Source organism: Oncorhynchus nerka, linkage group LG27 (assembly GCF_034236695.1).
Source record: "Oncorhynchus nerka isolate Pitt River linkage group LG27, Oner_Uvic_2.0, whole genome shotgun sequence".
Taxonomy (NCBI): domain Eukaryota; kingdom Metazoa; phylum Chordata; class Actinopteri; order Salmoniformes; family Salmonidae; genus Oncorhynchus; species Oncorhynchus nerka.
This window is the reverse complement of record NC_088422.1, coordinates 13,748,655-13,772,616: the sequence shown is the minus strand read 5'-3', so window position 1 is coordinate 13,772,616 and position 23,962 is coordinate 13,748,655. Positions and strand designations below refer to the sequence as shown.

General features: G+C 42.4%; 1 protein-coding gene across 5 annotated transcripts; it reads left to right on the top strand.

The window, feature by feature from the left end:
* Window positions 1–14,176: 14,176 nt before the first annotated feature.
* On the top strand, window positions 14,177–19,384 carry LOC115111265 (coiled-coil domain-containing protein 112). 5 transcript variants are annotated; one of them, XM_029637140.2, is made up of 10 exons: window positions 14,177–14,306; window positions 14,769–14,875; window positions 14,966–15,087; window positions 15,201–15,290; window positions 15,461–15,536; window positions 15,649–16,039; window positions 16,235–16,651; window positions 18,774–18,869; window positions 18,959–19,077; window positions 19,164–19,384. In XM_029637140.2, exons 1-10 carry the CDS (start codon window positions 14,256–14,258, stop codon window positions 19,192–19,194), a joined length of 1,500 nt encoding a protein of 499 aa, XP_029493000.1. In that variant the 5' UTR covers window positions 14,177–14,255; the 3' UTR covers window positions 19,195–19,384. The 5 variants fall into 5 exon arrangements, with proteins under 5 accessions (XP_029493000.1, XP_064867471.1, XP_064867472.1 ...); XM_029637142.2 differs by lacking the exon at window positions 14,177–14,306 and adding an exon at window positions 14,322–14,478; XM_065011399.1 differs by lacking the exon at window positions 14,966–15,087 and having other exon boundaries at window positions 14,181–14,306; window positions 14,773–14,875.
* The last annotated feature ends 4,578 nt before the right edge of the window (window positions 19,385–23,962 follow it).

The window sequence follows — 23,962 nt, the reverse complement described above, 5'->3', positions numbered from 1 at the left end:
CACACCCATTTAATTACTCAAAGTTACATCAAATCTCTTGCCGATAATGTTGCATAAAACATTTTGGAAGGTCTATCATTTTCATGGAAGTTAACATAGGCCCTAGATGCCTTTAATTGCCCAATTTAGGCTTTTTTTTACGTTGAGTTTCAAAGGGATAACTTGCAGTAGTCTGGACAGGAGATGACAGGTTCCATTAGGCCCAGCGCCGCTTCCTGTGTGTGGAAGGGTGGTACTCTAATGAAAGTCCCTTTACCTCTCATATGGGAGCTCTTGTCTGGTAAAGTGTTGGAATTTCTCATTAGTATCGGCCAATGTGAAAAAGGAGACTCCATTGAAACATTTGGCACATGTTCCCACGAAAAAAAAGACTTATAGAATACTATATTACCTAGTATATAATACTGCAGAATACTATACTACACTGTAGTATCCCTTGATTGTGTAGTGCTTACTATATAATTGTAGTATACTGTAGAATACAATACTCCACACTGTAGTATCCTTTGGTCATGTAGTGCTTACTATATAATTTTGTAGTATACTGTAGAATACAATAATCCACAATGTAGTATCCCTTGATTGTGTAGTGCTTACTATATAATTCTGTAGTATACTGTAGAATACAATACTCCACACTGTAGTATCCTTTGGTCATGTAGTGCTTACTTTAGAATGTTGTAGTATACTGTAGAATTCTATACTACACACTAGTATCCCTTGAATGTCTAGTGCTTACGATAGAATTGTGTAGCATACTGTAGAATACTATATTAAATACTACAGTATTATCTGCAAAAACATAGTAATTACAATACTATATTTCTAAGTAATAGTTTTTACTATAGTAATACTACAGTATTTGTACTGTAGTAAATTATACTGCAGTGTATAGTCCTGTCCACAAAAACACTACATTAAATACTACAGTATACTTCCGCAAATACACTACAGCGAATACTATATACAGTGCCTTGCGAAAGTATTCGCCCCCCTTGAACTTTGCGACCTTTTGCCACATTTCAGGCTTCAAACATAAAGATATAAAACTGTATTTTTTTGTGAAGAATCAACAAGTGGGACACAATCATGAAGTGGAATGACATTTATTGGATATTTCAAACTTTTTTAACAAATCAAAAACTGAAGAATTGGGCGTGCAAAATTATTCAGCCCCCTTAAGTTAATACTTTGTAGCGCCACCTTTTGCTGCGATTACAGGTGTAAGTCGCTTGGGGTATGTCTCTATCAGTTTTGCACATCGAGAGACTGACATTTTTTCCCATTCCTCCTTGCAAAACAGCTCGAGCTCAGTGAGGTTGGATGGAGAGCATTTGTGAACAGCAGTTTTCAGTTCTTTCCACAGATTCTCAATTGGATTCAGGTCTGGACTTTGACTTGGCCATTCTAACACCTGGATATGTTTATTTTTGAACCATTCCATTGTAGATTTTGCTTTATGTTTTGGATCATTGTCTTGTTGGAAGACAAATCGCCGTCCCAGTCTCAGGTCTTTTGCAGACTCCAGCAGGTTTTCTTCCAGAATGGTCCTGTATTTGGCTCCATCCATCTTCCCATCAATTTTAACCATCTTCCCTATCCCTGCTGAAGAAAAGCAGGCCCAAACCATGATGCTGCCACCACCATGTTTGACAGTATCTTTAAGAAATGGCTTTCTTCTTGCCACTCTTCCATAAAGGCCAGATTTGTGCAATATACAACTGATTGTTGTCCTATGGACAGAGTCTCCCACCTCAGCTGTAGATCTCTGCAGTTCATCCAGAGTGATCATGGGCCTCTTGGCTGCATCTCTGATCAGTCTTCTCCTTGTATGAGCTGAAAGTTTAGAGGGACGGCCAGGTCTTGGTAGATTTGCAGTGGTCTGATACTCCTTCCATTTCAATATTATCGCTTGCACAGTGCTCCTTGGGATGTTTAAAGCTTGGGAAATCTTTTTGTATCCAAATCCGGCTTTAAACTTCTTCACAACAGTATCTCGGACCTGCCTGGTGTGTTCCTTGTTCTTCATGATGCTCTCTGCGCTTTTAACGGACCTCTGAGACTATCACAGTGCAGGTACATTTATACGGAGACTTGATTACACACAGGTGGATTGTATTTATCATCATTAGTAATTTAGGTCAACATTGGATCATTCAGAGATCTTCACTGAACTTCTGGAGAGAGTTTGCTGCACTGAAAGTAAAGGGGCTGAATCATTTTACACGCCCAATTTTTCAGTTTTTGATTTGTTAAAAAAGTTTGAAATATCCAATAAATGTCGTTCCACTTCATGATTGTGTCCCACTTGTTGTTGATTCTTCACAAAAAAATACAGTTTTATATCTTTATGTTTGAAGCCTGAAATGTGGCAAAAGTTCGCAAAGTTCAAGGGGGCCGAATACTTTCGCAAGGCACTGTACTAATATTACAGTATTTAGAGCATAGTATACTCTAATATTTTTTCATATGGGTGCAGGTGCTATGACAGCCGCATAACAGAGAAAATATTATAGTGCTTCATCTGTGAATAGTAATGACAATAGTGAACTTCCACTGTATTTATCTCTGAACATACTTATTTTCTGAGACTAGCTTTTAAAGATTCAATTAAGTTGAGTTATCAATAATGAGAGACAAAACCATTAGACAAAGAAAGCATGACCTGTTTAAGATCCCCTCCCCCAGAGCTTAAAATAGAGAGCGTAATAACATGGGGAACTCTGGGTACGAGGGTCACATGTGGAACAGAATGTCAACAGGCCATTAAAACAGGACCTCAGCTAAGCTTTCACTGGGAAATCGACGTGCGGGGGACACTTGAGCAGGCAGGCACCAATCTTCCTAACTACCACTGTGCAACGGCTCACCCCACTGAGTCAACTGTGAAAACAACAGGGCATATTTATAGGAAGAGGTGGCATGGTTACACCAATGCCATTTCAGAGCTATTCTAGTCTCCCAGTCTTCCTCTGGGCAGCAAGGTCAGTGCCCTTGCCAGTTCTTTTATGGTGTTAGTTGGAGATTATTTGTCCCTGTGGTGAGCCACACTATTAAACAGATGTATCATCACACAAAACTGATACTGACACCATTACACCCTGCTATCAGCTTCCAGTGTAAAATGACTGATTTACATGTCCTATTAAACTCCACAAAGGTTTCATTCACGCTCATTTTGCACATTCCCTCACACTTAACATCCATTTATGCTGGTTAGCTGACACAGAGGGACAAGCCTGTTATTTAAACCTCCGTCATAAAATGAAAGTTTCTGATCCAAGGGTTGTCTGGATGGTCTGTCACGTTTACATACATCTCTACGTCCTAGTTTGTCTTTTACAGGACTGTCTGTGATTCATATGTTTTGGTCCAGTGAGAATCCAGAACAAGAGAGGGGAGTGTATATTAGGTAAAGCTAGTGACTGTGCTGTGAATAGTTGTATTTCCCTCTCACTGATCTGAGAGATGGGTCTACAGTGACATGGGCGAGCAGCTGTTAGCTTAGCATGGGGAGGGGGGGGGGGGGGGCTGTTTGCTATCTCTGTTTAGGCCCAGTTCACTTTCCTGGCATGGACGCTCGAGCCCCTGGATTTATGTGGTGGTATGCATTACCCTTGATTCCTCTCTACATTGCAGCTGATGTACCCAACGGACTGCCTCCAGGCCTCAGGTTTCTATAACCACCACCATCTGCCTTTTTCAACAGGGCCTTTTTAGGCTGTCCCGTATGAACAAATAATATAGCTCTAAACACTAGTATTGCTATATTTATATACCATAGTATTCACTGTATTGTTTTTGCCGACATGACTGTAGTATACTGTAGTATTTACGAGAGTGTTTTTTGTTGTATTATCTGTCAGATGAGGGCAGTGGGAAGGTAGGCCCCTAAATGGAAGGTAATCCGACAAAGAAAACGAGTAGGCGGACAGTACATTGCGAAAAACATTAGCAGCTCAGCATTGTACATGAGGACGCACAACTTCACACGTTTTGACTACTAGAGTCTTCCTAAGGAAGCGTTAAGCTACTACTAGAATCTTCCTCAGGCAGCGTTAAGCTACTACTAGTCTTCCTCAGGCAGCGTTAAGCTACTACTAGAGTCTCCCTAAGGCATCGTTAAGCTACTACTAGAGTCTTCCTCAGGCAGCGTTAAGCTACTACTAGTCTTCCTCAGGCAGCGTTAAGCTACTACTAGAATCTTCCTCAGGCAGTGTTAAGCTACTACTAGAGTCTTCCTCAGGCAGCGTTAAGCTACTACTAGAGTTTTCCTCAGGCAGCGTTAGGCTACTACTAGAATCTTCCTCAGGCAGCGTTAAGCTACTACTAGAGTCTTCCTCAGGCAGCGTTAAGCTACTACTAGAGTCTTCCTCAGGCAGCGTTAGGCTACTACTAGAATCTTCCTCAGGCAGCGTTAAGCTACTACTAGAGTCTTCCTAAGGAAGCGTTAAGCTACTACTAGAATCTTCCTCAGGCAGCGTTAAGCTACTACTAGTCTTCCTCAGGCAGCGTTAAGCTACTACTAGAGTCTTCCTCAGGCAGCGTTAAGCTACTACTAGAGTCTTCCTCAGGCAGCGTTAAGCTACTACTAGAGTCTTCCTCAGGCAGCGTTAAGCTACTACTAGAGTCTTCCTCAGGCAGTGTTAAGCTACTACTAGAATCTTCCTCAGGCAGCGTTAAGCTACTACTAGAGTCTTCCTCAGGCAGCGTTAAGCTGCTACTAGAGTCTTCCTCAGGCAGCGTTAAGCTACTACTAGAGTCTCTTTCAGGCAGCGTTAAGCTACTACTAGAGTCTCCTTCAGGCAGCGTTAAGCTACTACTAGAGTCTCCATCAGGCAGCGTTAAGCTACTACTAGAGTCTCCTTCAGGCAGCGTTAAGCTACTACCAGAGTCTCCTTCAGGCAGCGTTAAGCTACTATTAGAGTCTCCTTCAGGAAGCGTTAAGCTACTATTAGAGTCTCCTTCAGGCAGCGTTAAGCTACTACTAGAATCTTCCTCAGGCAGCGTTAAGCTACTACTAGAGTCTTCCTCAGGCAGCGTTAAGCTACTACTAGTCTTCCTCAGGCAGCGTTAAGTTCCTACTAGAATCTTCCTCAGGCAGCGTTAAGCTACTACTAGAATCTTCCTAAGGAAGCGTTAAGTTCCTACTAGAATCTTCCTCAGGCAGCGTTAAGCTACTACTAGAGTCTTCCCCAGGCAGCGTTAAGCTACTACTAGAGTCTTCCTCAGGCAGCGTTAAGCTACTACTAGTCTTCCTCAGGCAGCGTTAAGCTGCTACTAGAGTCTTCCTCAGGCAGCGTTAAGCTACTACTAGTCTTCCTCAGGCAGCGTTAAGTTCCTACTAGAATCTTCCTCAGGCAGCGTTAAGCTACTACTAGAATCTTCCTAAGGAAGCGTTAAGTTCCTACTAGAATCTTCCTCAGGCAGCGTTAAGCTACTACTAGAGTCTTCCTCAGGCAGCGTTAAGCTACTACTAGAGTCTTCCTCAGGCAGCGTTAAGCTACTACTAGTCTTCCTCAGGCAGCGTTAAGCTGCTACTAGAGTCTTCCTCAGGCAGCGTTAAGCTACTACTAGAGTCTCCTTCAGGCAGCGTTAAGCTACTACTAGAGTCTCCTTCAGGCAGCGTTAAGCTACTACTAGTCTTCCTCAGGCAGCGTTAAGCTGCTACTAGAGTCTTCCTCAGGCAGCGTTAAGCTGCTACTAGAGTCTTCCTCAGGCAGCGTTAAGCTACTACCAGAGTCTCCTTCAGGCAGCGTTAAGCTACTATTAGAGTCTCCTTCAGGAAGCGTTAAGCTACTACTAGAATCTTCCTCAGGCAGCGTTAAGCTACTACTAGAATCTTCCTCAGGCAGCGTTAAGCTACTACTAGAGTCTTCCTCAGGCAGCGTTAAGCTACTACTAGAGTCTTCCTCAGGCAGCGTTAAGCTACTACTAGTCTTCCTCAGGCAGCGTTAAGCTGCTACTAGAGTCTTCCTCAGGCAGCGTTAAGCTACTACTAGAGTCTCCTTCAGGCAGCGTTAAGCTACTACTAGAGTCTCCTTCAGGCAGCGTTAAGCTACTACTAGTCTTCCTCAGGCAGCGTTAAGCTACTACTAGAGTCTTCCTCAGGCAGCGTTAAGCTACTACTAGAGTCTCCTTCAGGCAGCGTTAAGCTACTACTAGAGTCTCCTTCAAGCAGCGTTAACCTACTACTAGAGTCTCCTTCAGGCAGCGTTAAGCTACTACTAGAGTCTCCTTCAGGCAGTGTTAAGCTACTACCAGAGTCTCCTTCAGGCAGCGTTAAGCTACTATTAGAGTCTCCTTCAGGAAGCGTTAAGCTACTACTAGAATCTTCCTCAGGCAGCGTTAAGCTACTACTAGAGTCTTCCTCAGGCAGCGTTAAGCTACTACTAGAGTCTTCCTCAGGCAGCGTTAAGCTACTACTAGAATCTTCCTCAGGCAGCGTTAAGCTACTACTAGAGTCTTCCTCAGGCAGCGTTAAGCTACTACTAGAGTCTTCCTCAGGCAGCGTTAAGCTACTACTAGAGTCTTGCTAAGACAGTGTTAAGATACTACTAGAGTCTCCCTAAGGCATCGTTAAGCTACTACTAGAGTCTTCCTCAGGCAGCGTTAAGCTACTACTAGTCTTCCTCAGGCAGCGTTAAGCTACTACTAGAATCTTCCTCAGGCAGTGTTAAGCTACTACTAGAGTTTTCCTCAGGCAGCGTTAAGCTACTACTAGAGTCTTCCTCAGGCAGCGTTAAGCTACTACTAGAGTCTTCCTCAGGCAGCGTTAGGCTACTACTAGAATCTTCCTCAGGCAGCGTTAAGCTACTACTAGAGTCTTCCTCAGGCAGCATTAAGCTGCTACTAGAGTCTTCCTCAGGCAGCGTTAAGCTACTACTAGAGTCTCCTTCAGGCAGTGTTAAGCTACTACTAGAGTCTTGCTAAGACAGCGTTAAGATACTACTAGAGTCTCCCTAAGGCATCGTTAAGCTACTCCTATTTGTATTCCTGTGTAAATATTTTGTTGACATAGAAGTGGGGGCTTTCTCCTTGAAGACACCTACTAGGGAAATACAAAGAGCACATTTTCCATAACCTGAAGGTAGGTCAATTTATTTGGTTGTTCCAAAATTCGTTACAATTTCAAATCAATTTGGTTACAATTCTAAAACAAACAATTCAAACAATAAGTCATCAATCCAAATGAATCTAATCAAATCAAAAGAAAAACCAACAAGAAAAAATATATAAAAACGAATGAATGCATTAAATTAAGACAACCTGAGAAGCAAGTAGAGACACCAGGGAGACATAGACCCAGAGGTCAATGGTGGTACTTCCCTGTGGCCTGCTTACTCCAGGTGAAGGTCTGGTGTTTGGTCCCACCTCCGCGCCATATCCGGTGTGATGATGAATGGTTCTGGTTCTGTGAGAGGCTTAGTGTAGAAGGGGGAAGAGATGGAGAGGGAATTTGGTGGTGGAGGGTATGTCCATCGGCCTGTGCTGGTGTTGGAGGAGGATCGATGTGATGGCAAGGCTGGAGGCTGGAAGACAGAGGGAGCAAACAGGGCCCAGACCCTCCTGGCTATGGAGCACTCACAAACAGTTGGTGGGTGTGTTCAGTGCGAGTGCCACCGGTGGGGGAAGTTTTCTGTAGGTATCTTGTGCCGTTATAGATGGATTCCCTGGTGAAGAGGCAAACATGAACAGCCAGCCATCTGAGGAAAGTCCTGTTTCAAGTTTGATCATTTCGTTGCAGGGGTGGATGAGGGAGGTGGATGAGCACATCTAGTGGGTTGTTTGTGTTATTGGGTGGTTCTTGGCTGTTCAAAGGTCTTGACGTGCCACACCACTGACTGCCTGGTACTCCCCTGTACTGACTTGATGGTGGACTGGAGGTGCGAAGGGTCTGGACTGAGGCTGTAGGTATGTCGGTAGGTAGGACAGGGGTCTGAACGTATATTTCAGAGCATCTGCTCTTCACTATAACCTGTAGGGAACACAATATATGGTCTATACTCACTTATGGGTGGCACAAATTGGGATATGGGAATGGGTAGTATTTACTAAAGTGTTTTTTTAATGTATTATCTTTGGTGGAAATGGGAGCTTTCTCCTCGAGGAAAACTCATGGGGAAATACTATGAGCAAATGTTCCATATTCTGTAGAACTGGCATCTGAACAGATAGTTCAGTGCCTCTGCTCTTTTCTATAACCTGTAGGGAACACAATGTATGGTTCATACTTCACATGTAGGTTTCTCATGATTGGCATAAATTGGGATATGGGGGATGGTAATGGGTGGAGTATATGCAAATTAAATAATGTAGTAATACTATAGTTTAAAAAACATAGTGTTTTGCATATAATACTGTAGTGTTTAATATAGTATTCACCAGTGTACTACAAAATTCTATCGTAAGCACTACATTATCAAAGAATACTACAGTGTGGAGTATAGTATTCTACAATATACTACCAAATGATGTAGTAAGTACTACACCTGACCGAGGGATACTACAGAGTGTAGTTTAGTATTTTACAGTATACAAATCAAACTTTATTGGTTGTATAAACATATTCAGCAGATGTTATTGCGGTGTAGTGAAAAGCTTGTCAGGAGCCATGAACAGGGTGACCATGTCTATTGGTGCCATACTACAGTTTACTACAGTTTACTTCAGTTTACTACAGTTTACTTCAGTTTACTATAGTTTACTTCAGAATACTATACAATTCTATAGTAAGTACCATGGTATTCTATAGCAAACTGTAGTATTTTTTATGTGGGGTCAACCTCTCTTTTCACACGTTCAACATGTCTCAATTTATTCAGTGGAATGGACGGATTGCCTGGTCCCAGATCTGTTTGTGCTCTTGTCTACTCTATTGTCATTGTCAAGCCAAACATCATTATTTGTATGTGCTGTGAATCGCAATTCAGCTTTTTGCTGCCAAGTACGGCCTACATGTAGTAATAATAATAATAAACTACCACTAACTAAAATGTCATTCATTTCTAATTAGAAGTTAGCAAGAGAGCAGTAAGAGACTTGCAAGCAGGCCACTGGACTGATGCATCACAAACACATACCATGAGTCATTCTGCTTCCATGCTAATAACAAAAGGACTCATACATCACACAAGACAACAGAAACTTGATAAGGGTGTGAACAGGATACCGATGCCATCCAGCAAGGTGTTTCACTCAGAACTATTTCCCGTGAGAAATTTGAGGAGTGCTATTTATAACTTTAGTGTACTGTAGTAGTACTGCATTAAAGAGGAAGAGGATCATTTATTTGAATGTTAGAAATAATCTAATCATCAAGAGGTGTGCAGAGAGGAAATATTTTGTTTACAATTAGTCCTTCCACATATGTCAGCTAATACATGTGGCACTAATACTTGACCTACTTTATGCATGTGTTTGTGCTATCACTTGCCATTTAAATGGGTATCATTTTCCTTGGAGGGATGTTGTTGTTGTAGGCTGCAAGGTTACTGACCTATGAAGAAACCAAAATGTGTGCTATCAGTAACAATTGAATTTAGCGGATACGTGCTTAACAAAGGTTATCCGTTGATGTCATATGACAAGTCTGGCTGCAAAATTGAATAGAGTCTGGACAAACACTTTTTTTTTAATGAACAAAAGGTTGAATTCTAGTCAAATATCCAGTGTAGCCAAAGTCCGTGGACTAGTTTTATGTAACTCTCTATGTCCCCATTGATTTGTCAATCACTTGTTTGACATGTTAATGAGACAACCAGAAAGGAGGGCATAATATAGTATGTTGGCCTCATAAAAGTTAACAGAAATGTCAATAACATAGCTGAGGTAGGGAGGTCAGGTCATGGTGTAAATGTTTAGTCAGCATTTGTAGTGCCAAACAAGTGAAGCCACATGGCAAGTGGCAACAACCCTGTGCTTGAGTGGCATGCCTACAATGAGCGAATTTCACCACTCACACAGGTAGATATGTAATACTATCACTCCTACAGAGCAGACCTCACACTCTCCAACAAACAAGGGTAGAGTTGACTGAAGCCATGCTTGTGTTGCATTCTAGGGCATAAATATCCTTCTGAGAAAAACAGCCCATGTGATAAAAAAAACGAAGTGTATTTCTTCATCTTTTTATTCTGTCAACAACACCCATGACACATTCTGTACATGTATTCATTCTCCAGTCATCATAAAAAGCATTATGGAGGGAAGACACTGTCAGAGGTGGAAAGTAACGAATTATAACTTTTACTTGAGTAGTTTTTTTCACCAGTAGTTTTACTAGTTTTACTTCTTTAATTTCATTAAAGTAACAGTACTTCTACTTGTGTAGGATATTTCAGTACTCTTTCCACCCCTGGACACTGTATTTGCTTATAATTTACTGTATGTGTAGTGCTTGACTTGAACAGGAACACACCAGTTTGTTTTCTACTGCTAGAGTTCCGGTCCCTCTTATAGAATATTGGCTATTTTATGGCACCTAAATATATACAGTACTGTGTGGTACCCAGAAGAGTACCAGCACCTATTTCAGTCCACTTCAAGCACTTTGTATGTGTACATAGCAGTGATATCTTGTGGTGACAGATACCTGCATAGGACCCTGTTTCACCAAGGAGGTAGACAGAAGAAGTAAACACTGTCCAAACCAATGTGAGATGATAAAATGCAAATTCCTGTTGATATAGCTCTGCTTTCACCTAGTCATCCCAGCTTGTGCTATGTGTTTCTATACTGAGCTCAGTTAACAACAAACAACAAATACATTGCTACATGTGTCAAATGCATACCTTTCAATAGTTGCGAATGAAAACCCTTGTACCATCCCGTATCCCATATCAATTCACTAAACAGACCTTAATTTTGATCCATAACTGAAAACAAAGCTTCAGCTAATTGACACAATGTTGCGATTGTGACCTCAATATTGTTTCCTGATACCAGTGATTCTAAAGTTAAATTGCAGTAAAGTCACAGACTGTAAATCTGAGCCAGAGATTACTTTCTATCCATGACATGAGGTATTTGTAATTATGGTGAACTATCCCTTTAAAAAGATTACAGGGACCCAATTGTCTGTCTAAAACGACCCACTTCCTATCTATTATTAAAAAGATGATCCTCGGGGTATTTACTTTAATCTTGGCATTGTCTTGTGCTGGATCTGTTTTTCTACTTTATTGTTGGACAAAGTTAGATTGACCTCTCATCAGATTATATTTTGTATTACCATTTGACATTTTAAGATTGTTAATCATCATACTAGCACACTAAAATCCCTGAAATCAAGTCAAGACTAGGAGAGGTGGGGGAAGGTAAGTAAGCATGTGTTCTCACACAGCAGAGAATAAGGGGAGGAGTCACACGATGGGCTCCCGGGTGGCGCAGCGGTCTAAGGCACAGCATCTCAGTGCAAGAGTCATCACTACAGACTCTGGTTTGATTCCAGGCTGTATCACAACCGGACGTGATTGGGAGTCACATAGGGCGGCGCACAATTGGCCCAGCATCGTCTGGTTTAGGGTTTGGCTGGGGTAGGTCGTCATTGTAAATAAGAATTTGTTCTTAACTGACTTGCCTAGTTAAATTTTTAAAAACACAAACAAAAAACACTAGGTTACTGGGCATGTGAGGTTAGTGAACCACATAGCAGGAGAGATAGAGGGTACCTAAGCACAGAGGGAAAGACACTTGGAGCGATCACTTTCCCACTTGTCCCAGGTTCACCCAAAGCTCAAACCCTTACACCCTCACAGAGGTCGCTGGCTGGAGTTACAAACATGACCAAGCTCAAGACAGTCAGCTCAGCTTTCTCTCATGGGACTCCAGCAGCAGTGGTCAGCTGTCAGAAGGTTTTACTATGCCTGCTGTGTGTGTGTTTGTAACCAATCTGTTATCCACCAGAAGGCAGTTGAAAACAAGCTGCACCCAGAAGAGTCAATTACACGGATACACACAGACCAGTCATCGGTAAATATATCACTTCTGAAGAAGGGAGACATGCTGCGCATCTTGCTAGTATGTGAGTAAGAATATCTTACAATAAAACTATGCAAATTATTTTTCACTATGTCATCTGTCTATGAGAATTACTATTGTGAAATGACATTCCAATTGCTGACATCTATTGCATACATTCTGTCCAAAATACACATGGCTAGCCTAGCTTTCCCCATGTGTCCAATTTGTTATTTCAATTAGTATAATGCTATGGTCTTTACATCTCTTTTATCAATTTAAATTTCTCTCTGAGCTGGTGACAAAAATAGGAAATTTGAACGTGTGCTTTTCTTGGATCGTTTGCTATTTATGCCTTTACACCCACGGAATGGCGATCATCCTTAATATCCTCCTTCAATAATGGATTTCAGTTTCTATTCATATTCACTTACTCCAGAGAATTGTCAAGCCATCTAGCACAGAAATTGTGGCTGCTGGCCATCATTTAAAAGGTGTCTTAAAATAACCTAATCATCAACAGACAGCAGATTATTTGAGTGTGTATGTATGTATGTATGTTGAGGTGATATCCATATTTTGGACTGTTGGATTTGTATTTTATTTTATTTAACCTTTATTTAACTAGGCAAGTCAGTTAAGAACAAGTTCTTATTTACAATGACGTCCTACCCCGGCCAAACCCTAACCCAGACGACACTGGGCCAATTGTGCTCTGCCCTATGGGACTCCCAATCACGGACGGTTGTGATACAGCCTGGAATCGAACCAGGGTCTGTAGTGACACCTCTAGCACTGAAATGCAGTGCCTTAAACCGTTGCGTCACTCGGGATGACCTTTCTTTTTTTCTTTCTGCCTGCCTGCCTGCCTGCCTGTCTGTCTGTCTGTCTGTCTGTCTGTCTGTCTGTCTGACGAGCTGATGACCAGTAAATGAGCTACAAAGATCGAAATGATCAGCTGCGCCCTCTGCTGGTGTAGCCAAATCAGTAAAGAGGATGGTTACACTTGTAGACGACTTCATGGTGACGTTTTTTAAATTAAATTAAATTTTTACATTTTGTTTTATTTTTTTAATTTAAGAAAAATCAGTATACATATAAGAAGTATACAAACAGACAATGATAACATATGCTAGGGGGTATACAAAGACCTTAAAAGATGCACACACATTGATTGTTTTAACAGCTTTCTTATTAGAAGAATGTATAATGGTCTTAATGTACTGCTCGAATTCCTTATAGAAAACACAGAAGCGTGGTTGAATTTACATTTATGAATATGAAATTTTGCCATTAGCACAATTAGATCTATAAGGTAAAATAGTTTTTCTTTATCTTTATTATGGTTAAGGAAACCGAGCAGCACATTCTCCCATAAAAAAAAAAAAAAAGTCATCAAGAATATTAACAATTATAAAACTGTGAATATCTTTCCATAATTGTTTTACATGTAGACAATGTCAAAATAAATGTGAAACGGTTTCTGGATGCTCAACACAAAAAGTACAATCAATGTTAATGTCTTTTTTAAGTTTCTTCAGGTAATGATTCGCAGGGTAATACTTATGGATCATTCTGAAAGATACCTCTTTGACCTTGTTAACAAGCAAGTATGTGTGTGGTAATAACCATATTTTTTCCCAACAGATATTAGTGACCAATGTATTCCATCCAGTAACTTGTGACATAAGGAATGGATACAATATCCCTTTGAAATAAAGCATTTATAGACCTATTGTTCTGAGGGAGCAAGGAGAAATAGATTTTCCTTATTGGAGAGTCAACTGGATTAAGCGAGGGTAGGTCAAGAAGGTGAGGTCTGGCGACACCTCTAAATAACATGACAGTTCCAGATGGAATAGCATCAAAGACGTCATGGCGACGTTGGCTGGCTAAACTCAGTAGAAAACCTTCATCGGGTCTAACGGTCGTCTCGCGCCAAACTGCGCATGTGCAGGCCATCAAATCAAAGGCACTCATATATTTATTTTTTTGACGAAAATGAAAACGTGTCAGTTTGTCACTTTCACGAGGTTGGAGTACTAACATGTTCAACTACTTAAGACATTGGCTAAAATCTAGGTTTTGTCTTTAAAATTTGAGAAAATTAACAACCAATAACAAATGTTTCACTTGTCTCATTGACTTCACGAACTCCAAACCCCGGCCTGGTCTATTTGGTCTGTTTCACAAGCCTTCCCGGAAGTCTTGCGATGTTGTGCCTCTGAGTTTTGAAACTCTGTGGGACGGTTCGGCTCAACAGACGTGGTCTCATTAAAGTTTTAAAATTCAATATGAAAATGGCTTCCATAACGACCAAAGAGCTTTTTGATGCACAACTCCTGGTAATAACGTTTTATTGTCCTCTATATGTATTTAAATTATTGGAAGTTGCCAGCAAACGATACTCTACACAATATTATTTTAACGTTGAGTAAAATCTTATAAGCTTCTTCGCTAAGAACAAAGGAAACCAAAATAGCTAACCAGCCAGCCACGTTGCCAACAACAAACACAGTAATTATATTTTGTGTGTATGCTATGCTAGCTAACCTTGCTTTCTAACGTGCTTCACTTTAAACATACACGTTTTTTTCTTCTGTTTGCGTTGCTGTCTGACAACTCTTTTGGGATATTTCTGCCAACTTCTAGAGACAGTAAATAATGACCACCGTAGGAGGAGTTGTCAGACAGCACAAACAGATCTGAGCCCAGGCTAGAATATTAGGTATTGCATTATCTAATGACAGAAAACGTATTGGCTGACTGTTAGACCTGGCTCATACTAGCTTTTGTTTTCTCATAAGGAAGGTGACTTCATCACAGCTACTCACCACAATGCACAACGTTTGGAAGATAGAGTTTTCCAACAAAAGACAGAGTTTCTCAGAAATGCAGAGAAACTTAGAAAACAGTAAGTTCCTCGTATTAATATGCAGGGGAATTGAGATTATACATGCACATCTATTGTATTGAGACTCATTTTCTATTGTTCTTAAAACAGGATTGAGAAACTTGAGAAAGAGAAGATGTTGAATACACAAAACAGGAAGAATGGTCTTTCAGATGGATTTAGAGTATTGGAAGAGTTTGATAAAGGTCTTCAGGATGATCGAAATACTGAGCGTGTGTATTTTTGTGGTTTTAGTACTCTTTGTATGTCACTTCAATATTTTACTGACTAAAACGTCATTTGAACATCTTTAATAATAATGTTGCTCATGTTCTTTGTCCCTCAGAAATGAACGTGCAAAAGCATCTGATGAAAATCCATAATGGTGTAAATAAATTTCAGATGCAGCTGACTGACGTGAAGCCTACCCCTGAGTGTAAGTTATATGCTGGTTGATGGTTAAACATGTGCATGGAAACAGTACAGATTGGGGAGTCATGACATTCATGTTTTTATGAAGCCAGTTCAATTTGATACCCACTTCACCTCCCTTTATACAGGCTGTTATACTTTAACTACTTAGAAATGCTGTTGATGGTTTTTTAGTAATTGAGAAACTGAAAGAAATAATGACAGAAGTTGAAAATTCAATCAACACTTTCAAGGGGGATCAACGTCAAAGGTATGAGATGTTCAATATTTTAACAGCTGTCAGCTGTCATGTAATGCATGTTTCAAAATGACTTGATTATAGTTTAGACTGAGATTAAATGCTTCTTTCTTATTCTTTTTAGTTTTGAGGATCTATTGAAAGAGGAAAGAACATGCAGCCAGGAGATATGTGCTTTTGAAAAGAAGATTGAGACTTGGTCTTTGGCTGTAAAAGCAGACCCAAAGTTGCCCACTGCTCCCCCAGGCAAGGTGTGTCTGGCCAAAGCCCTAGAGGAGGACCTCCCACCAGAGGTGACCGCACTAGAGAGGTTCCTACAGCAAACTGGCGGGAAGCAGGGGGCCTGGGACCAGTATGACCATCAGAGCTTTCTGAAAGTGTGGACCAAGCACAATGGCAAACCAGCCTATAGGAAAGAGGCTTTGCTCTACCTGCCAGGCAAAACCCCAGGAGATGTTGAACAGCATGAAGATTGGTATCTTGAGCTCCTGTACCTCCAGGAGAAGAAGAAAGAGGTAAACTGGGCATCACTTTGTAGGCAATGTAATGAGTTTCCAGTCACTTTCAACTGTAGATGGCTAGAACAGTACTGCCATTTATGAGCTCTGAAATGTCAGTCAGCTATTTGTTTTGAACTGTTAAATTGCATGAATATACTTGTAATATTCGTTTTGTCTTAATTTTGCTAATTTGCACTATCCATGCACCAGGCCATTTACCGGTGGAAGGCTGAGAGACAGCAGGAGAGGGCTGCAAGGCTGCAACACCAGGATGAGCTGGAGAGCATTGCCAGGAGGGAGAGGGAGGCGCAGGCTGAGACCCAGCAGCGTAGGGCTGAGGAGGAGAGGAGGGAGGCGGTGGCTCGCCTGGAGGGGTGGAAAAGGCAGCGCAGGCTGCGCCAAGAGCAGGAGGAGGAGCAGAGGCTCACTGAAGAGATCCTGCAGCGGAGACAAGCCAAGGAGGAGCGCAGGAGACAGCTGGAGGTGAAGCTGGTTCTGGAGGCCCACATTCGGCAGAAGAAGGAGGAGGAAGAACTTCTGACCATGCAGAAAGAGGAACAGGAACAGGCTGACATGGAGGAGAAGAAGAGACTGGCAGGCTACGGCATCAAACGCTTTCAGGAAAGGGTATGTGAAGGATCAGTATTTACAATGGTACTACTCAAGGTATTTTGTATATACAGTGCATTCGGGAAGTATTCAGACCCCTTGACTTTTTCCACATTTTGTTATAGCCTTACTCTAAAATGGATTAAATAAAACATTTTCCTCATCAATCGACACACAATACCCCATAATGACATGGCAAAAACAAGTTTTTAGAAATGTTTGCAAATGTATTAAAAATAAAAAGCAGATACCTAATTTATATAAGTATTCAGACCCTTTGCTATGAGACTCGACATTGAGCTCAGGTGCATCCTGTTTCCATTGATCATCCTTGAGCTGTTTCTACAGCTCGATTGGAGTCCACCTGTGGTAAATTAATTTGATTGGACATGATTTCAAATCAAATCAAAACTCTACCTACGTGTATATATTACACAAATTACCTCGACTAACCAGTGCCCGCGCACAATGACTCTGTACCGGTACCCCCTGTATATAGCCTCCACATTGACTCTGTACTGGTACCCCCTGTATATAGTCTCCACATTGACTCTGTACCGGTACCCCCTGTATATAGCCTCCACATTGACTCTGTACCGGTACCCCCTGTATATAGTCTCCACATTGACTCTGTACCGGTACCCCCTGTATATAGCCTCCACATTGACTCTGTACCGGTACCCCCTGTATATAGCCTCACTTGTTATTTTACTGCTGCTGTGTAATTATTTGTTACTTTTATTTTCTATTTTTTACTTAACACTTATTTGAATGAATGTTTCTTCATTTCTTAAAGCATTGTTGGTTAAGGGCTTGTAAGTAAGCATTTCACTGTATGTTCTACACCTGTTGTATTCGGTGCATGTGACAAATACAATTGGATTTAAATCAAATCCAATTGACAGGCACACACCTGTCTATATAAGGTCCCACAGTTGACAGTGCATGTCAGAGAAACCAAGCCATGAGGTCGAAGAAATTGTCCGTAGAGCTCCGAGACAGGATTGTGTCGAGGTACAGATCTGGGGAAGGGTACCAAAACATTTCTGTAGCTTTGAAGGTTCCCAAGAACACAGTGGCCTCCATCGTTCTTAAATGGAGTTTGGAACCACCAAGACTCTTCCGAGAGCTGGCCGCCTGGCCAAACTGAGCAATCGTGGGGAGAAGGGCCTTGATCAGGGAGGTGACCAGGAACCTGATGGTCACTCTGACAGAGCTCCAGAGTTCCTCTGTGGAGATGGGAGAAACTTCCAGAAGGTCAACCATCTTTGCAGCACTCCACCAATAAGGCCTTTTTGGTAGAGTGACAGACGGAAGCCACTCCTCAGTAAAACAAGATTCTCTGGTCTGATGAAACCAAGATTGAACTCTTTGGCCTGAATGCCAACCGTCAGGAGGAAACATAGCACCATCCCTATGGTGAAGTATGGTGGTGGCAGCATCATGCTATGGGAATTTTTTTCATCAGCAGGGACTGGGAGACTAGTCAGGATCAAGGGAAAGATGAACAGAGCAAAGTATAGAGAGATCCTCAATGAAAACCTGCTGAGGACCTCAGACCCCTTCACCTTCCAACAGGACAACAACCCTAAGCACACAGCCGAGACAACACAGGAGTGGCTTCGGGACAAGTCTCCGAATGTCCTTGAATAGCCTAGCCAGAGCCCGGACTTGAACCCGATCAAATGTCTTGGAGAGACCTGAAAATAGCTGTGCAGCGACGCTCGCCATCCAACCTGACAGAGCTTGAGAGGATCTGCAGAGAAGACTGGGAGAAACTCCCAAATACAGGTGTGCGAAGTTTGTAGTCATACCCAAGAAGACTTGAGGCTGTAATCGCTGCCAAAGGTGCTTCAACAAAGTACTGAGTACTATTTCAGGTTGCGCAAGTAGTACTTTTCACAGTTATGTCTACTGGAGACTAGGGTGTAGGAAAGACTGGGGTGTAGGAAAGACTGGGGTGTAGGAAAGACTGGGGTGTCGGAAAGACTGGGGTGTCGGAAAGACTGGGGTGTCGGAAAGACTGGGGTGTCGGAAAGACCGGGGTGTCGGAAAGACCGGGGTGTCGGAAAGACCGGGGTGTCGGAAAGACCGGGGTGTCGGAAAGTCAAAGTATAATGGTTAACTGACTTATCTGCAGGACTTCCAGAAGTTGGAGACAAAAGTACAGGAGAGACAGGAGAAGGAAAAGCAGGAGCTGGATAGACAAAAGAGACTGGCTAAGCTGAAGGAGAAGGTAAGACCTTACACAGCAGCAGGCACTGATTCCATTGTACACAATGTATGCCATCCAGTTATTTTCTGCTATTCATTTGATCTCATTAGGCAGAGGCTCATATCAGCAGAGACCCTTCCAGGCTCTGCAAACCCACCAAAGGATGGGAGGAACGCACCAAAGAGATTGGACCCTCTGGGGGCGGACCTGTATTACAGATGTTTCATAGGTGAATTAGCCCAAAACTTTTTCATCAGACACTTTTTCACTATCTTCTTTCTCTGTAACTAATCTATGCTCATCACCATCTTACAGGGCTGTCCCAAGCTGGAGACAAGACTTATGAGGATGTCTGACTGGAACCAATATTTTCTTTGCTAATTTGTTTTTTATTTAATCATGCAAAATTCAATCCTCAGTGTGGTTATTTGTCATTTCAACACACTTGTATCTGTGCTTTGTGTCATTTCCACTTTTATACTATACATTATCACATTTCTTATCTGAATTAAAACATGAATAACTGCTGGCCTACACCTGTTATTGTCTTGCTACTTATTCTGAAATTAATATTATTATAGAAGTAGATTTGACGGTAAACATTTTACATTCTTCAAATATATTTAGCCTCCAGTGTACCAAAACAAAAAAAACATTTCAAACGTTGCAATGCAAAAGAAAGGGAAACTGAGCAGAGTTGGGTTGGAAAACAGAAGGTTGAGCTCTGCTGAAGTCCCCATTTATCTTGTGTGATTTATTGAGGATGACCACCTGAATGAAACTTAAGAAACACGTTTCGGATATGAAGAGGTGGTGGGTGAAGTAAAGGCTGTGAGGATCACGGGAAGTGGGCTTGGATCGCCTCTCAGGGAGAGGGACAAGAGGGCGGTTACGCCCGAATGGTTGCTGGATGTGGAGATGTCGTCAGAGGAACCCATAGAGGTCGTTAAGAAAGCGGGCAGGGGGAAAAGGAAGAAAGTGGAACATATTAAATGAGATTGAGGGTGAATTAACTGCGGTCGCAGGTGCAGTCGTCCTGTCCGTGATTGAAGATGATTTTGGCCCAATTGGAGTGAGATTTTTGGACATAATGGATCATTGCCTTCTGGTTGATTCATTATGTGGTGTCAGGTTGTGTGGAGAAGAGGTTGGGTCAGTGAAAGTGGCTCGAAGTGGAATTGTGTTTTTCTGCCGTCCAGAGGGAGCGTGCGCTCCACACCATGCGACTGGGGTCAAGAACTGTGACTTGCTATGTTATTCGGAGCAGGGTGCCATTGAAAGGAGTGATAACTGGTGTGGCGTTAAGTGTTGAGGAGGATTAACTGAAATGGAAGATTCTCAATATCTGATGCTCGCTGTGTCGTGCGACGCAGACTCTGTAGAGAGCGTTGCGAAACAGAGAAGACACTGTATTACTGAGTTGGGATGCAGAATCTTTAAAAGATAAAGTCAAGTTAAGGTCTGCAAGTTATCCCGTGAGAGCTTTTGTCCTGAACTAATTAACGTGTTTGAGGTGTCAAGCTTATGGTCATGTGGCAGCAGTGTAGGAGGGAGATTCCTAGATGTGGGAAGTGTACAGGAGGACATGAGACAAAGGAATGTGTAGTATTGGTGGAAAAATGTGTGTTTTTGTGAAAACTGTAGGGGTACCCATGGTGCTGGAGATGAGAGGTGTCCTGTGAGAGAAAGGCAGGTTGAGGTTGCCAGGATCAGAGCAGTACAGAAGGTGTCATATGCTGAGGCAGTGAAGAGAGCAGTACAGGAAGATTGGTCCAGAGTGAGGGATCATGAAAGGGTCCCTGTGAGTAGGCTGAGGTCAATAGGGAGTGATAGGATGTGCTTCAGTAAGGTAGTTTTTTTAGTGGTCATGGTTGTCCCCTGTACCGCAGGAATGGAACGTAAATCACAGAGGATAGATGTTGTGGTTGCAGAGATGTACTTGGGTGTCACAGGAGGTTGGTGACACCTTAATTGGGGAGGATGGGCTTGTGGTAATGGCTGGAGCGGAATAGGTGGAATGGTAGAAAATGCATCAAACACATGGTTTGATGCCATTCCATTTGTGCCGTTGCAGACATTATTATAATCCGTCCTCCCCTCAGCAGCCTCCACTGTTGGGTGCATAAGATTTTATTACAGAAGAGTTACAAGGTGTTTTGAGTAATAGTATCCCATCCTCCCAGGCGGCTGGCCTGGCTTAGGATCAGATAGGGCCAAAGTAGTGGAATAGTGGTGAGACTTTTAATGGGTGTAGGGTTTGTTGGTCTGGCAAATCTTTCACAAAGTGTAATGATACTACACAAACGTAGGCCTGATACACAGCCAATACAGTAGGTAGTGGAATGCACCTATAACATTTGTTTGCGGACCGCTATAATACTGAAGTAGAAGTGGAAAAGAAGGTGTGGTGAGTCTCACCCATTTCCAGAACTATGATGTGTCATGCGTTGCTCTTCAGAGCAGGGTATTTGTAAAGGGGATAATATCTGGTGTCTTGAGGGACGTTGATGTTGGACAAATGAAGAATATCCCAGGAGTGGTTGATGCACATTGGATGAATCGTGTGGTAAATGGAGTGAATGTAACGAGTCTGTCTTTTTTTCAGTTTTTTTTAATACGGAGTCCCTCCCTGCCCAGGTGAAGTTGTGGTATGTGAATCATCATGTCGAAGCGTTCGACCCAAGACTGATACAGTGTAATTATCACTGTATGGCTTTCGGACATGCCAAGTGTCTGTAGAAGAGAAAAGCTGAGATCAACACTATTATCCCAGAAACCCTAGATCCACTCCAATTTGCATACCGCCCAAACAGATCCATAGATGATGCAATCTCTATTGCACTCCACACTGCCCTTTCCCTCCTGGACAAAAGGAACACCTACGTGTGAATGCTATTCACTGACTACAGCTCAGCGTTCAACACCATAGTACCCTCAAAGCTCATCACTAAGCTAAGGATCCTGGGACTAAACACCTCCCTGCAACTGGATCCTGGACTTCCTGACGGGCCTCCCCCAGGTGGTGAGGGTAGGTAGCAACACATCTGGCACGCTGATCCTCAACACTGGAGCCCCTCAGGGGTGCGTGCTCAGTCCCCTCCTGTACTCCCTGTTCACCCACGACTGCATGGCCAGGCATAACTCCAACACCATCATTAAGTTTGCAGATGACACAACAGTGGTAGGCCTGATCATCTACAAGACAGCCTATAGTGAGGTCAGAGACCTGGCCGGGTGGTGCCAGAATAACAACCTATCTCTAAACGTAAACAAGACTAAGGAGATGATTGTGGACCACAGGAAAAGAAGGACCGAGCATGCCCCCATCCCCATCCACGGGGCTGTAGTGGAGCAGGTTGAGAGCTTCAAGTTCCTTGGTGTCCACATCAACAACAAACTAGAATAGTCCAAACACACCAAGACAGTCGTGAAGAGGGCACGTCAAAGCCTATTCCGCCTCAGAAAACTAAAAAGATGTGGCATGGGTCCTCAGATCCTCAAAGGGTTCTACAGCTGCAACATCGAGAGCATCCTGACTGGTTGCATCACTGCCTGGTACGGCAATTGCTCGGCCTCTGACCGCAAGGCACTCGAGAGTGTAGTCCGCATGGCCCAGAACATCACTGGGGCTAAGCTGCCTGCCATCCAGGAGCTCTACACCAGGCAGTTTCAGAGGAAGGCCCTAAAAATTGTCAAAGACCTCAGCCACCCCAGTCATAGCCTGTCTCTCTACTACTGCATGGCAAGCGGTACCAGACTGCCAAATCTTGAACAAAAAGGCTTCTCAACAGTTTTTATCCCCAAACCATAAGACTCCTGAATAGGTAACCAAATAGCTACCCGGACTATTTACATTGTGTGCTCCCCCCAACCACTCTTTTACGCTGCTGCTACGCTCTGTTTATCAAATATGCATAGTTACTTTAACTATACATTCATGTACATACTACCTCAATTGGCCCGACCAACCAGTGCTCCCGCACATTGGCTAACCGGAATATCTGCATTGTGTCCCGCCACCCGCCAACCCCTCTTTTACACTACTGCTACTCTCTGTTTATCATATATGCATAGTCACTTTAACCATCTCTACATGTACATACTACCTCAATCAGCCTGACTAACCGGTGCCTGTATATAGCCTTGCTACTGTTATAGCCTCGCTACTGTATATAGCCTCTCTCCTGTATATAGCCTCTCTACTGTATATAGCCTCTCTACTGTATATAGCCTCTCTACTGTATATAGCCTCTCTACTGTATATAGCCTATCTACTGTATATAGCCTATCTACTGTATATAGCCTTGCTACTGTTATAGCCTCGCTACTGTATATAGCCTCTCTACTGTATATAGCCTCTCTACTGTATATAGCCTCTCTACTGTATATAGCCTATCTACTGTATATAGCCTATCTACTGTATATAGCCTCTCTACTGGATATAGCCTCTCTACTGGATATAGCCTCTCTACTGTTATAGCCTCTCTACTGTATATAGCCTATCTACTGTATATAGCCTTGCTACTGTTATAGCCTCGCTACTGTTATAGCCTCTCTACTGTATATAGCCTCTCTACTGTATATAGCCTCTCTACTGTATATAGCCTCTCTACTGTATATAGCCTATCTACTGTATATAGCCTATCTACTGTATATAGCCTCTCTACTGTTATAGCCTCTCTACTGGATATAGCCTCTCTACTGTTTATAGCCTCTCTACTGTTATTTTCCACTGTCTTTTTACTGTTGTTTTTATTTCTTTACTTACCTATTGTTCACCTAATTACTTTTTTGCACTGTTGGTTAGAATCTGTATGTAAGCATTTCACTGTAAGGTCTACTACACCTGTTGTATTCAGTGCACGTGACAAATAAACTTAGATTTGATTTGATTTGTGGAAAAGTAGATTGTTGTGTGGATTGTTACAATTGTGGTGGGAACCATGAAGCTACATCTTTGAAATGCCCGAAGAAGGCGAAAGAGAATGAGTGTGCCAGAGGCAGGGCTGTCTAGAGCATTTCATATCAAATTCAATTTTATTTGTCACATACACGTGTTTAGCAGATGTTATTGCAGGTGTAGCAAAATGCTTGTGTTTCTAGCTCCAGCAGTG

Coding starts and splice junctions, on each gene's coding strand:
- LOC115111265 (XM_029637140.2), top strand. CDS start 14,256: ATGAAAATGGCTTCCATAACGACCAAAGAGCTTTTTGATGCACAACTC. Junction 16,652..18,773: donor TCAAACGCTTTCAGGAAAGG/GTATGTGAAGGA, acceptor ACTTATCTGCAG/GACTTCCAGAAGTTGGAGAC. Junction 18,870..18,958: donor TGGCTAAGCTGAAGGAGAAG/GTAAGACCTTAC, acceptor TGATCTCATTAG/GCAGAGGCTCATATCAGCAG.